This window comes from Pavona decussata, unplaced genomic scaffold, assembly GCF_977016875.1.
Source record: "Pavona decussata unplaced genomic scaffold, jaPavDecu1.1 SCAFFOLD_72, whole genome shotgun sequence".
In the NCBI taxonomy this organism is placed as follows: Eukaryota; Metazoa; Cnidaria; class Anthozoa; order Scleractinia; family Agariciidae; genus Pavona; species Pavona decussata.
This window is the reverse complement of record NW_028145491.1, coordinates 2,795,520-2,811,066: the sequence shown is the minus strand read 5'-3', so window position 1 is coordinate 2,811,066 and position 15,547 is coordinate 2,795,520. Positions and strand designations below refer to the sequence as shown.

The window sequence follows — 15,547 nt, the reverse complement described above, 5'->3', positions numbered from 1 at the left end:
GTCGTTGTCAATTGGTTTGTTCTAGAATTGATTTTTTGCTTGCGATTAAGGCATTATTCCGACTCAATTAGTTGTCTTCAACAAATTTGCGCCAGTTGTCAAAGTTACAACAATTACTGTGTCAATAAAACTACTGGGAAAATATTATTTTACCAGACGTGAGTCATGGAATGTTAGGCAGCCAGAAAGGAGCATGGGTGGGCAAAAGAGAATCGAAGCGGTTTGCATTTAGATAATCAAGTCTATCACCATTGGCATGAAAGTATGATCGATAATGTTCCCAATCACCTTTGTATTTCCATTTTCAAGTTCTCATAATTACTTGAAGATGAACAAAATACCGTGGAATAGCTCCGCCTTACAGGCGTATTCCTGACCACGGGAAAATAGGTCTCGTCCCAGTAAAAAGTGCGTGGAGGATCGCAAATTTTATGCTCGTTCTAGGGAGCATGTTTTTGATGGGTCTGGGCCAGAAGAACATATAAAGAATTGTTATTTATGTCTAGTCTAAACCTATGTTTTTTTCCTTTTTGGGATCATAGGTAACTATAGACTCAAAACAAAGGTTACACATGGGTCTGGACCTCCAGTCCGAATCATCTGCTATTTTGTTTTTGACAAAATGTACGCATGGTCGCTATAAAAATTGTGTGTATCCAGTAACCAGACAGAACATCATTTTTTCTTAACTGCATTCATCTCTGGCGCATATTGATCAAAATGTGATGACTTCATTGATTATTTTCGTCACATCACCGAGATATATATTTTTGTAATGAAGAGAATTATCATCAAGATGATGAACACCGAATTGCAAAATGGCTTAAATTGGTGGAAAACAATGAAAGGAAAAAAAAACAGACACTTTTCGAGCATTTTGATTTAACATGGGTTTCTGAAATTAAAGGTGCCATTTTTCCGAGGTCCAAAGACTCAGAGCCTAGTTGTTTAAAGCCCGATTAAGCTAATCGTGGGTTAACGTGACCTTTGATTCAAGTTTAATTACTAATCGGTAAAGCTTCTTCCAAAAGATTTTTGCCCCTCAGTTTTGACGTAGACTTTTCTTTACCTTTAGCTTGTAATTAGGCTTTAATTTCACTTTTAAAGAGAGAGATGAAACCTCGATTAACTTCTAATCGTAGATTAGCATTAATCGGCTTTCGAACTACCCGGCCCAGTTTATTAAAGACGTATTACTTGGCATATTAGAGCAGTTTTCAATTGAGTGTCGAAAGTAATCGCGTTTGCTTTGGTTTTGCTTTTAGTACTAGACTATACGATTGGTTGGCAAAATTCGTGTCATTTTCTTAACCAATGGGAAGCCAACATGTTTACACATGTTGTGATTGGCCAGAGAAATTACTTTGGTTTTGGTTTTGGTTTTACTAGGTTTTGTTAAATTCCTTAAATCCATACAAATTTCCTTACCTTTTTTCTGGTTCTTATTTATTAAACGAACCCAGGGTTCACATCCTCGTAATTTCAACGTGGGTTTTTGTTTGAGGTACTAAAACTTTCTAATCTCTGGCCCAGGCTCCATTTGCTTCAGAAATCAGGCACGGGCAGACTTTAGTTCACGCACTGACGTCATCCATCCTTCGGAAAAGGTAGCAGGAAGGAACAGGAGACTTAACCTGGCCACAAATAACAGTTAACTTGAATGATAATCATGAAACAACTGTCCTATTCAAACTTCAAAATAACGATTTAGTGAGGTTAAAAATTTTCATTTTAGTGAAACCTGGTATTTATTATGATTTGTGCTAAGACAAACAATAATTCAATTTCTATGCGTATCAATGAAAATGAATAAATGAAACATATATTTTGAACTGCGGATGAAAGATTAAAGGGAAGAAAGATCCTCCAGCGCAGTTAGCACGCTTAATCAACTTAAGCAGTTGCGAAAAGGAAAAAAAAAATTAAGTTGCGTACCAACTGCGAGGATCTTTCTTCCATTTAATCTATGCATATCAGTTGATTCAGGCTGCTCTCTTGTCAGCTATCACGTGATAGGATACGTAATGGGATACGGGTGTTCTCGGACCCTCTCCTTTGGAACATGTTCGAAAACGACAGATCCTACAGTTGCTACCATGTCGACAAAGCCACGCAGATGCCATCACGTGTACACATCAGGGATCATGGATCATGCAAGTATTCAGACAAGTTTCTTGGGGCAAGGCCAGCTGGCTTCATCAATGGTATAAGAGCTATATGCCCTTAGCGAAAGTTGGAAAGTTCCAGACATTAACTATCAACCCTAACTGCGTACAGTCTGAAAAAATAAATGTGACATTCTGACGGCCATGAAAATAACTCTGTGATGGTTGACGGTTAAATTGTGGACGTGACGGTCATAACGAAAAATGTCGTCATCGCTTTAATTGTCGGCTGTTGGATGTTACTTAGTGTTTCTCGGATGAACAGGTACAATTTTGCGCATCCTTAAAAAATATAACTCAAAACGTCGATTTTATGCGTCAATGACAGTATAGTGCGACCACTTATCCCAGTCTAATTGTGTAATGAGCTTATGCTTGAAAAATAAAGAAATCAACCTTTTTTCTGTCTATTTGATCAGTCACAGAGGTTGATCGCGACCTCTGAACTACTTACTGCCAGTCTCCAACAGGCAACGAGATCGACCGCTTACGGGTAGCGCAAGCTCTGTAATTTGAGTGTCAGGATGAGTTGCACAGTCGTGGCGTATTTTGGCCTTTTCGGCGCGATTCCAGTGGGTTTTAGGTTCTCTGCTTTCCTCTTCACATCGAACGATGTCCGGTCTGTTTAAAGATTCCAACACAATGACGGTTTGAGTACGAGCAAGGGGTATGTGACCGTGTGTATCTGTCTTTGTTCATTAGAGATCAAAATCTGTCTCCCCAATCTTGTAATGGCGTGCCTGTGTGACTTGCTTTCAAATTCATCCGGACCTGTTCAGGCCCACGCCCAACGCTGGGCAGGAAACTAGGAATTCTCGCATCATACAACAAAGGTTACAGGCGGACAAGTCAACGTCGTAACTCCATTTCACCGGCGGTATAATCACTGACCTTCTTTCGCAGGTCTGGGAAAAATTCCTTTTCACAAGAAGTCACAAGTTTCAACTTTTCGTAAACAGCCGAAAGAAGCGCGCCCTCTTTGTCTTTTGTTGTTTGGCTCCGGACAGTTCCCTACCCCACTGCTCTGTAACTTTCTATCCATTCGGCCTTCATGGTAAGTTCGGTTTCTTTCAAAATAGCCTCCGTGGTAAAGGGGTCAAAGATGTGGCTGCGTTGTAAGGCATGTTAGTATGAGAAACAGGGGAACAAGGTTATACGACGCAGGACGGGTATAATATCTGGCTTTCCACTTTGTGATGCGTTTGAGGGTCGCTTTTAATTAAGATAGTCCCAAAGTCCGTAGCATAGTGAAACGCTGAACGTCTCACGTTTAAAATGTGAAACAGCGTGAAGGTCTCTTACTTCAGTTGTTAGTAGAGTAGTCCAATCGATATGCTCCATAAATTCTGGATTAATCATCTGGGTGTTTCGTAAGAAACGCTTAAGTCATTTCAAGAGGCCCTTAACACTCCGAGCACTGTTGTGTCATCTGCGATACTGTGCCTTGGCGACTATTTGTGATTGATGATTCCTTAGCTGGTTGTTTTCTTTGACACTGGCTTGGACATTAGCTACAGGGTTCATTAATCCCAGTTTAAATACTCAACGACTCTACCTTCGTCTGCCCCACCTGTGGAAAGGACTGTCATTCAAGAATTGGCCTTTCCAGCCACAGCAGAAGATGCTTCCAGCGCGCAATTCCATAGTCTGACAAGACCAATGGATGCCAATAGAAATACTCAACAACACTTTACATTCGCAGCACGATGTTGAGCGTCCTAAAAGCCGTTGTAAACAGCCCTCTTCCGGTCCACCCTATGTTACAATCTGTTCCCCTGGAGACAACGCCACTCTAGGGGATAGGCTCTGCCCTCCCTGCCACCCAATTTTTTCCATAATAATCAGTGTTTTCAGTTATCTTTGTTTTCCGTAAGGGGTTATCATATGGGCGTTTGTATCACGTCTCTCTTTAGTGTAACTACGAGCTAACTTTAAGCTGTGAGCATCCAAGTCAGAGTCAAATTTAGAGACAAGCATATTAACCAAAAAGATATGGTGTGGTTTAGCTTGGCTATATCTCCCACTGCACAAAAAGTTAATAATTATTTGAAGAGAATGAAAGGTTGTCATTAATATATCATTATACTGTTAATGGCTAACGTTCTTGAAACCGGAACTGTTTCCGTGCGAACGTCAGTTCTGTCTCCATATTTCGGCCGTAAGGCCTAGACTTGGGGACCTAAATGATTGAGAATTAATAGTAAACGCCGGTATGTCTAAACTTCTTGTATTCAGTAGCGTTCTTTGATTCTATATTCAGTGAGCATTTGACAGAGCAGATTTAAAAGGTTTGACGACTGACTATGAGAGGCTCCTTGTTCTATTTGACGGTTGAAGGTTAATTTTTAGGCCTTTTGACGGTTGACGGTTAACCCCATTGAGACCATGAAATTGGGAGAAATCAAACTACTGGGAGTTGACATTAACAAGCTTCTGAACTTCTGAAGTCTCAAGAAATCTATGTAATAAACACGCCGAAACTACTCGAACTGTTCAGTAATCGAACTTAATCGAACTCAATCGCTCCTAATCGAACGATTGGGTTCGATTGAGTTCGGCAATGGAACACAATCGAACCAAAAAAATTGTGTGAGAGTTCGATTGCGTTCGATTTCCGAACCCAATCGAAGTTAATCGAACGGAGCAAACTATCAGTCGAAATAGACAAGAATTTTGAAAAGTCTTTTTTAGCATGCAAGAACAACAAAGAATTAGGTGAAACGAACAATAGATTGATGTAGTTTTACTAAAACATCATCTTATGATCCACTACTGTTATCATTTTTAATCATTTTTAATCGAATATAAGGCAAATTCGGCTACCGAACCTCATCGAACTTAATCAAAGTTCGATTGGGTTCGATTGCTCCAATTTTTGTTGTGAGAGTTCGATTGTGTTCGATTGTCGAACTCAATCGAACCCAATCGTTCGATTAAATTCGATTGAGTTCGATTAAGTTCGATAAATGAAACGTTCGATTTAGTTCGAGTAGTTACGTCGAGAATAAGGATAGCTAGCGAAAAATAAAAGCCCTCACGCTATTACGTAAATCTTGGGTCAGTTAAAAAATTGGAAAACTGAAGGCGTAGGAGGAGGTACCTGAGCGACCTAAATTACCAACTTTATTCAACAGGACGCTGCAAGACTCGAGCATATTAATGTATAAAGTTCTTTACCGACTTGTAGCGAGTTGTGCATCGGATTCGTTACAGTAGTAGAACGTCTAATTACTCTCTAAGATTTCAACATCCCCAGGTGCCATACTGTGCAGTATGGCAAACACTCATTAGGATACATAGCTCGTTATACCTAGTCTAAATTAGCTAGCAAGCTAGTTCAATACCTAGCCTACAAGCATTCAATATTTGGTTTTTAAATTACTGTTGATCTTTAATGCTTAGTTTTATCAAGTGTCTCAAATTAACTGCCGCTTAATACGCACACACAAAAATATAAAAGTACTATATTGTATTCTAGACTATTCGTCCGTGTTTTAGATGAGCATTGCCCCGAATATCTGAAACGTAGTTTCTGGGACAGCTTTCTCTTATCGTACAATCTTTCACCTGAGACCAGTGCCTTCACATGCAAACCCCGGAGCACTGGGGTGAGGTTCAAAATGCTATCATGCGGTCAGTATTTTCTTCACTAAAACTGTTTTTCTTGAGGTTTTGAAGATGAAATCGGCGGGGTACCTCACCTTTTCGCTGTCCCCCACCTCCATGTGAACAGGCCGTTACTTTGCAGAACCTTGAATTACGTAACTTTTACAAGCATTTTCTGAATAATTACAATAGATCAATAAACTAATAAAAGTAAAATTCAAATGTAAATCATCTAACTACAGCTTTATAATTAAACATTAATTAACATTAAAATTTAGGACTAAGCGAGCATATTGTGCGTCATTACAGCTGCAAATGATAAACGACTCTGAAAACCTATTTGTCCTAGTTGCGGGAATGATTAATTATTTACGCAAGGAGGCAGATTATGCAGCTTATTGACAGGATGTGTGATTTTATTGATTAAAACAAGTGCCTCGAAATGGCGTCATGATGATTTCGACTGGTGCCTAGCCCTTCTTTACTTACATTTAAGATATACCAGGATAAATACAAGCTCTCATCTGAACCCTTTCACGATCAGCCTGTAAATACTTAGGTAAGGAATAATGGAAAACTGGACACGCCTAGTCAAGAGAGAAATTAATGCATGTGCAATGATACGCTGCAAGATCTTCGGAAGGTACATGCGCACGCTAGAAATATAGCTTTCGAGAAGTTTTCTTTACAAGCTCTTCAATGTGATCGTTCCAGGTCAGACTAGAGTTGATTGTCAATCCGAGCAATTTTGCGCTTGTTTTAAGAGTGATTTCTTTACCATCTATCAGGGCTGCTGGAAAGAGCGGGGATTGAGAGCGACTGAAATTGATGACAAGTTCTTTGGTCTTGTCTCCGTTGATTTGAAACAGGTTCTTCCCTGATCATCTAAGTTTGCTTTGTTGACCATTCAATACTACTTCAGATACAGTGGTATCGCCGACATATTTCCATAAGCTGAATATGTTGGGAATCGGCAAGTTGTTGATCATAAGTAGAAACAGCCAGGAGCCTAGTTTGATCCCTTGGGGCACGCCAGAGGGGACTTTGTCCCACTCGGATAATCAGTCCTTGTCGAGTTTAAAACTCTACGGCCTGAAAAAAATCTATGATCCCGTTGACAATGCTGTTAGGAATTTCGGCTTGTTTTAGTTTTTCTTCTAGGGTGTTATGATCTATAACATCGAAGGACTTGCGATAGTCAAATAGAAAGACCCGCACGGAAGCTCCATTGCCATCAGTCGCTTCAAGCCATCTATGTACCATACTTATAAGAGCCAGAACGGTAGAGCCCGTATAGTACCGAATTGGTTTGGGTCAGCCAGATTCTAAAAGGCTGGTTTAATGTAGTCTTTGGCTATAAAGTCCTCCGCGATCTTCGAGAGGGAAGAAGTGAGTGAAATCGGCCTCAACTCTTTATTTGGGTCAGAGACGGACTTTAAAGAAAGTTGGAAGTGACATTGAAGCTGTAATTTTCGTCGCAATTATTTTTATTTCCATGTATCGAGGGTAATTAAACTCTAGCAAATTTCCTTTACACGGAAATTGAGGGCCTAAAAACAAAACCTTGTTGAATTGTTTGCGAATTGAAGTTGTGTGCACCGTAAACCTAGGTAACGTGTAAATACATTGATTTTACGCTCCACATGTCTTTCCTTCTTGAAACAAAGAAATTGTCAACCATGACATAAACACCATTTTGCACACAATAAGACTTCAAGTCATCCATAGAAATAAAGAAACATACGTGGTATAGTTTTGCGTGTTTCGCGGAATGCATCCCATTTGTAACGCCCGAGAGGTTATTTGCTACTCCGGCTTGTGCTGCAAGCAACATGGCTTTTCATGAACTTTAGCAACTGAAAAGGGATTTCCTTGCAATAATCCTATATTTTGCAACTCAGTTTTGACTCTTCAAATGATTCGTTTTATATCCTAGGTGTGAATAAATTACTTTCACTTTAGAAGGAATGACTCCATGCACGTTTTAAGATGTCAGCATCTTTTTCAAATGATTAACAAAGCAAATCTATTAAGATGAATTAAGTTGTCCACAGGTTTATTGTTCATTCACTTATTGTTCTCAACAGTGAGATCATTGTTTGAGCAAGTGGTTATTTTGCATGGAGATAGAAAAAGTAGTGACGCAAATACTACCACTGAGCGATTTTCGACCATAGAAAGCAAACATTCCACTGTCATAAATATCAAAATGCCCGGAGAGACCACATGCCAACGATTTCTGAGGGAAAAATTTTATTAGTGTATTTGGGAGACAAGTAAGACTTCAAGCGTGCGTAAACCAAGTCTTAGTCATCATAAACCAATCTTGAACGGATTTTGGTCTCTTTGAAAAGGCCATTAACGATTTATAGTATCTTTATTAGAAGTGTAAGCAGCGGTATAGAAAACGAGAGAATCGTATAGTGAGCTGTATTAATTCTAAGTAGGCTATCGTCTCTGTGGTGTTGTTTTCTTTGCCAGTAGCAATACTCACCATGATACCTCCTAATTAATCACTTACAACAAGATATGCTCTTTTACTGATTTTATCTTAATTTATCTCTTCCAGTACAGATTAGCCTCGATAAAGTACTTATATATTCAATTCAACCGGCGTCGGTTTTCCTGTCCAAAGCCATATAGTGCTTGCTCTTCAATCGAAGCGGCAAACCGGCGTCTAAAGGGATATTTGATGGCTGCAGTACTACAAAACGTTATTGTCAACAAGAAATATTTAGAATTAGTCCAAGCTTTCGAGCGTATTTAGCACATGAATGTACCGCTTCACATTCCATACATAGACGAACAAGTCTACAAAAAGATATTTAATTCAATCATCACAAATAAGTCTTGAACAAATTCACAAGGAACATAACATAAGTCCCTTTTTATCTACAATTAACACTCATGGCACAATCTCATACTTTTTAAATTCTTGTCTAACTCTCTATCTTATCTAAATTGTCTCGTTTGTAATCAAAGCAATTTTAATTCTTTTTCATTAACCATGCTTATATCTTCTTCTATCCTTTCATTAAACGAACGATGTGTTGTTATGAGCGAGCGAGTACGTGCCTCTGCCGGTCGAGAGTAGCCTTGGCCAAGCATGTTGACCACTATATAAAATATAAGTCACGGCTATATATGACTAAACTCTTTTTAAATTTAGCTGTGAGCTGAGTTAAATATAACACACTTTCGCTTGACAAATATTGCCAAGTTGTTGTCAATATAATAAATTTTTTGGCTTCAAAATATACCTTAATTAGACATACATCTCTATGTTCGGTTGAAGACAAACTATTCAATGGCAATCAATGTGATTTTGTAAATCATAAAAGCTATAAAAATATCTCAAACATAATTTTTTAATGAAACGTTCAGCAATATTGTGAACAAACAACTTCTGCTTACTTACGTCCGTTTCGTTTTGTAGATGATGAGAAACTCGTGTATGTTTCCATCATTCGCCTTGATGCTAATTATTTTAAAACGAAATTTGGCTTTGATCACCATGAAATAATAAGCTCTCAAAAAAGCGTAGTTTTTGAAAGGAAGCTCTATTCCTGACTTGCATTATCGTCTTTAGACTCTACAGATCTCTATTCACTTAATACGGGGCTCGGGAAAAGTCATTCTTCAAATGAGAATTATTTTAAATGTGGTAACAACTTCAAAAACCCATCAAGTGTAACTATTCGAACAATTTAGTAGCAGAAATTACTCATTGCCTTCTGCAGCACACTGGAGCCAGTTTTTCAAAGCCCGATTAAGCTAATCCCGGATTAACGTGAACTTTGATGCGAGTTTAATTAATAATTAATAAAGATTATCCCAAAAGGTTTTTTGTCGGTCAGTTTTGCCTTAGACTTTTCTTAACCTTTAGCTTGAAATTAGCCTTTTAAATAATTTTAAATGCGCGAGATGAAAACCTCGATTAACTTTTAATCGTGTATTAGCGTTAATCGGCTTTCGAACAACCGGGCCCAGAGCATCAAATCTTGGCGAAATGTAACTATCATTGATTTTATCGTTCTTTCTAAGAACATAAACCAATAAAGTTTTAAAAACTATGTGATATAAACTATATATATGTGGAAGTAAATTTAACGATGGCATGCTACTTAAAGTAAACAGCGAATTCACTTGATAAACGCATACTCAAGAATTTTGCCACTGATACTGTGAGAAATATTCATGCAATGTTTCGACTTTTTTTACAGTATAAAAAATCTTCTCTTTTGTCATTAGCATCGATAAAAAAATATTTAACTAAACACTATAAAAATATCTTTGTTTTTCATCCTTAAGAAGTTAGTAAAAGGGTACAAGATATGTAGCACCGTTAGGAAAAAATATGCGAGTAAAATTTGAAGAAGGAGTAGTTAGTTCTCCATAGCTCTGAACTGCTTTCGACACATCCCTTGTTTGACTTGTTTCAGTGTAATATTCTTCTTTTCTGAGTCGAGCCCTGCGGTTTGAAAACCAAACCTAAAAAAGGAAGACAACAAATGCCATTAAAGACGAAAGGCTGATTTTACTGTAATTTTTAAAAGCCTTCATGTCTGATACATCTTTTTATATATATTTTAAGAAGGGGTCTGTTCAGTCATACACCTTACTGATGAAGAATATCGAAGTTAAAGCACTGATGTTTTTAAAAAGCTTGCTTGAAGACTTCCTTTTATTTATTTTCTAAAGTCCTTTCTAATCCGTTAAAATAGTCGTCTTGATTTTAGTCTTACGTTAATCGTTAACCGCCGTCCAAGAAAACTCTTTGAGATGTATTAAATTTGGGGAAAATGTATCTTTGTCGTTTTCGTCCCTCGAGTTATGTTTTTTGGTTGAGACTTTTCATCCAAGAATAAAATCCATCTATTGTAACCTTCAAACAAAGGCTCTCGAGAGTTTTCTTTCACATTTTGCTGCGTTTTTCACGTTTTTCAAACTATGGATGCCGTTAGGAATGACAGAGCTAAGCATGAATTAACGACAAAATAGTTAAGTTTAACTTCAAAAAATGTGCATTTATTCAGTTTTATCTTATATCATATTAGAATTAACGAAAGAAGTCTTGGTGGCATCTTTTTTTTTTATTTTTAAGAAAACCGTAGACTGTAGACGTTCTAGAAAAAAGGGTCTCAGTTATAGAGATAACAACACCATGGCAACGTTTTTGTTCTGAATGTTGTCTGTTAATTAATGTTGTTTCCTCCGCCAAGTGATATTAGGTGGGGTGTTCCTCACATGAGTGGGAACAAAATGTTCTGGCACAATTGTTTGTATGTTGAATTGGTGACAATACGTTAACCTTCACGGATACAAATGTCCCGTTAATTCTGTTTTTATGACGATTTACAAAGCAACTCATATTATTTTTTTATTTACCTGGACTCTTGCCTCAGATAGGTCAAGTCTTTGGGCTAGTTCCTCTCTGGTGTACACATCCGGGTAATGCGTCTTAGAGAAGGCCTTTTCAAGCTCGTCCACTTGATTAAGAGAGAACTTTGTCCGGCCACGTCGGGGCTTTCGGCTGAAGAATATTTCTTGATTGCATCTTCCCGAGAAAAAAGATTGTTTTCTTCCCGAGGCGAATTCTAGAAGAAAGAGGAGGCGAGAGTCGATGTTAGTAAACAACTGTGTCTATATTGTAATGGCCGGTCTGAAATCGTTCGGAAGAGCCGCGAAAATGAAGGTGGGGGTAGATATATTTGACGACTTCCTTTTAATGGTGTCTTATAATCGACTGACGGGACTATTTTGGTTCAGTAATATTGGTTTCTGACGCCCAGTGGCACGTGCTGTTCTGGCTATGCTCTGGTTGTTTTCTTATAAATCTAGTGTATGTTACAGTTGAGAGCGGTATCAATGAGCAGTTTATAGAACATGACTTCGCTATTCAAACGCGAAGCAATACCGCAAATAAGAATACGCCTTTAAGAAATTACAGAACACCGAAATGATGTTATTGTTTTTTGAGCGGTTTTGACGATGATAATGAGAAAATTTAACTCCTTTTAATTGTGAAACCTTTAAATGCAATATAAGCTTAGTACATGGCTTTCACACCTTCACACCGAGTACCTCTCAACTAAAAATATGCTACTTTAAACAAGATCCTAGCTTGTTAATAAAAATTAAAGTTTATAACAAAGGAAGAGTACCTGTCTCATCATCTTGACTTTCCTCTTCATAGTCATCTTCTTCTCTTTCTTGTTTGCATGGAATGCTTTCCATGTGTTTTCCCGCCAAATTTAGAATGCTGGAGATGGAGAATGGCGCTTCAAATTTTGGAGCCTTTATGATTCCTTGTCCTTCCTCAGATTCTGAACTGGACAAGCTGCGCTTGTAGCCCCTTGGAGAACAAGCCGATGATCCGCATTTGTCATTCCTGCTTTTTAGCAGTTGGCTTATTGCCTCCATGGATGGCAAGTTGGCCTTCACGCATACCCCTTCCACTAGCAAGCGATCTCGAACTTCCCAAGAAAACATGTCAGGCTGCTCGAGAACAAACGCCTCAATTCTTTTAGTTATCTCTGGAGTGATCTCGCGGCTTTTTGAGGAGGGGATGGCACCAGGTTCGATGGAGCCTGTTTCGTAAAATTTGTTTAGGATCTTGCTAACACAACCATGAGAAATTCGCAGCTGTCGACTGATATCGCTTGCTCGCACCCCTAAGCGTGCCAGCTGAATAATTCGGATGCGCAGTGCCTTGGGTAAAGGTTTGCCGTTTACAAAGACTCCGCCAAGTTGGTTCACTCGCTCTTGACCTGAACAGAAGTATCAAAAAATGAATATTTAAGCAAAGGAAATGCAAATAAACCAAACGGCCAGAAGAACTAGCAGATATGTTTCTTTTACTTAACTCTCTAGGCATTTATATCACTTTTAAGCAAATACAGCCTTACACTTAAAATATATTATTTGGTTGTCGGTGAAATGAAGTTCAAAGGGCTGAGAGTAAAGGAAAATTTTGTGTATTTATTTGCTCCAGTTATACTCCAAATTTGTATTTTAGTCGCATGTTGATGCTAGTAATAGGAATTTATGGTGTATCAACAACAAAACAGTAACAGTTTGCTCTTGACAAGGAAGAGGTTTCGTTGCAGCATGTATAAACCCTTCGGGAACAATCGTTCTGGAATGAAGTATTTCTTTCTCAAAAACAATGAAAATTGCAACTTAAACTGATTCAGAAACAATTTTCCTTAACATAAATACTCAATACTGCCCTCGCTCCAGAGAGCTACGACATACTTGAAAATATACCTGGGAAGAGCAAGCCATCCATTATTGAACAGAATTGTATTCTCTGGTATGCAGCGACGTCTGTTGGAGGAAGTTGCGAGATCTGTTCTCCAGTGATATTTGTTAATAAATGACCGTTCACCATCGAATAAGTGGTTTATAAAGAATGCATTGCTAACGTAAACAAAGCCAAAGCGTATGAAATTTAATTATGTTCACCTGACTGCTGATCATATCCACAACTCATCGAATTTTCATTGTCTGACGGGTACTGGACCTCATCGGATTTTTGCATAATCACGTGCTTAAAATTCAAATGACGTATATTCACGTCAAAAGCTAATTAGCAAAAAAACACGCCAGCTGCACTGTTGCCTTATTAGTCGATACTCAGTATTTGTTATGTTATTTGTTGTGGTAACAAATTCCTAGTCTTTGTGTGGAAAGCGGGAATAACACATTTTTTATTTTGGCACACAAAAACAACTTCGACTTGCGGAACTCGATCATATTTACTTAAATTATTTATTAAAATTTTTTTGGGTAAAAAAGAAAACATTCAGTTTTGCCGATTAGGGTTTGATAAAAGAGCACAAGAGATGGATACACTTTTAAGGAAAACATCCTGTTAGAAATGTTATTGTTTCAAACGAGGTCCAAGTACTCTGTTGAATCAAATCATAAGAAACCAACCAATTTATGAAACACTCATGTAGTCTTTAACATCCACAAATTACCCTTGTATCGTTGTATGCCGTATATAAACCGGTATAAATTGCACTATCGCTTGCAGTTTTGCTTTTCCCAAAACATTGAGTACCTGTTTTGCCTTTCACGACCTGATCTGGTTGGTATTACTTTTTTTGTTGAGTTATTTTCTGAACTCTAGTGTTGAAAGCACAAGACGTTTACGCAAGGCTTTCTGTTACAAGCTCCTTCAAATACCTTTTTTGTCTACGATAAAGGAAACTAAATGCAGCATTTTTCACAAATGACTGAATTCCTCTGGATGGAAATTAATCTATTCATAGTTATTAAATTCCATTGTACATTAATCTGAAATCTACGGTGAACATACTGGATAAAGAGACTGACATGAGACAAAGATTGTAACTTATTCGTGAACTAGGATTTGACAAATTAGTTTGAACTGAGGTACGTCCCTTATTGGGAGTGCGTTAACTGGATGACATTTCACTTGAAAAATCTGCAGTAATGTAGCGAGCAAAATAAATGTAACGGTCCGTTAGAATTGTAACATAAAATCAACCACGCAAAGCTTCTTCAGAAAATTCAAGAATGTAATTAGAAAGTTTCCGATTTATTATTAACCTAAACTAAGTTTGAACTGATCAGCCAGCGAATAACCCATACATGACGTATATGGCCGTTTTGCAGATTATTTTGACAAACAAGTCCGTCCAAGTAGATTCTAGCAGTTTCTCTACTAACAACCTTCTTCAAAACAAAGCGATATCAAAATACCAATAGTTTAAGATATAAAATGTACTTACACAAAAGAAATTCCATTCTTAATAAACAAAGCTGACGTGAGAATTTTGAATGATTCGAGTTTGTGGAAAATTAGGAGGCTAAACAAAACATGCGTGTGAGTTTGGTTTGTGGTCGAGAAAGAGATGTAGAATTTTCTTGTTTTTTTTTTTAATGTACTATAATATCTATATTAACTGAATTTTATGATCGATAGATAGAAGTTGAATATTTGGAAGGAATATCATTTAAAGTGACAGAAATTGGGTGTCATCCAGCCATTATATGAACTATAAATATTCAGATACAAATATCACAAGTGGCTGCAAGTAGCAAAATGTTTTTATTTTAGGAATTTTAGAGTAAATCAAATTTAAAGTCAACCGAAGAGAAGAATTAAAATAAATTTGTATCAAATCATTGGACAAATTCATTTCAGTGTTCAAGGACTAATTTTAAACGAATCCTGTAGGAATGGAGTGATCATTAGAAACAAAGCCAGTTGGTTTAACGCGCCATGACGTCTAAAGATGCAAATGATAAAATTCTTTTAGACAATTTGTTTTGGTGAAGATTTGAACTGACCACAGTCATATCCCTCTACCAAGTGAAATCGTTATAAACGGTTTGTTGAAAATCAGCTTTCATTCATACACGTGTAGTCCCCAAGGGCTCAATGGAAGTCTGATTGCTGTTGGTTTTCGGTTGTAACTGTGTTCGCATGACTTCTGGCTACTCATTCAGAGGTCACGAAGAAGTGAGAATGTGGACGACGTTGACGTATTTTTGTAAAGAAACTGTTGCATCGATGACGTGAACATGGATGGCAAGCGATCAACACACTGCTGATTCCTTACAGCTTGCGATAAAAACCTTCGCAACTTCCCCATGCGTTTTCACATGAATCTCTAACATGTCTGATTTGACTGAACTTTTCCTTGCTTCCTAATTTTGTTTTTATGTATTTATTTAGGTTTTATCTGCTCTCTGGTGTGTGTGTGTGTGTGTGTGTGTGTGTGTGTGTGTCATAGTTAGCA

The 15,547-nt window shown here is 37.8% G+C and overlaps 1 protein-coding gene across 1 annotated transcript; it reads right to left on the bottom strand.

Moving 5' to 3' along the window:
- Positions 1-8,581: 8,581 nt before the first annotated feature.
- Positions 8,582-13,269, bottom strand: LOC146476974 (paired box protein Pax-7-like). Its single transcript, XM_085114063.1, has 4 exons — positions 13,041-13,269; positions 11,936-12,541; positions 11,160-11,368; positions 8,582-10,262 (listed from the first exon to the last, which is right to left on the bottom strand). The coding sequence occupies exons 1-4, from the start codon at positions 13,162-13,164 to the stop codon at positions 10,086-10,088; spliced, it is 1,116 nt and encodes a 371-aa protein (XP_084970189.1). The 5' UTR covers positions 13,165-13,269; the 3' UTR covers positions 8,582-10,085.
- Positions 13,270-15,547: the final 2,278 nt, after the last annotated feature.

What these genes read in the sequence shown, in the direction of transcription:
- LOC146476974 (XM_085114063.1), bottom strand. Translation starts at nt 13,164, where the DNA reads ATGGTGAACGGTCATTTATTAACAAATATCACTGGAGAACAGATCTCG. An exon ending in AAGTCAAGATGATGAGACAG is followed by an intron (nt 11,369 to 11,935) that starts GTACTCTTCCTT and finishes TCTTTCTTCTAG; the next exon opens with AATTCGCCTCGGGAAGAAAA. An exon ending in TATCTGAGGCAAGAGTCCAG is followed by an intron (nt 10,263 to 11,159) that starts GTAAATAAAAAA and finishes TTCCTTTTTTAG; the next exon opens with GTTTGGTTTTCAAACCGCAG.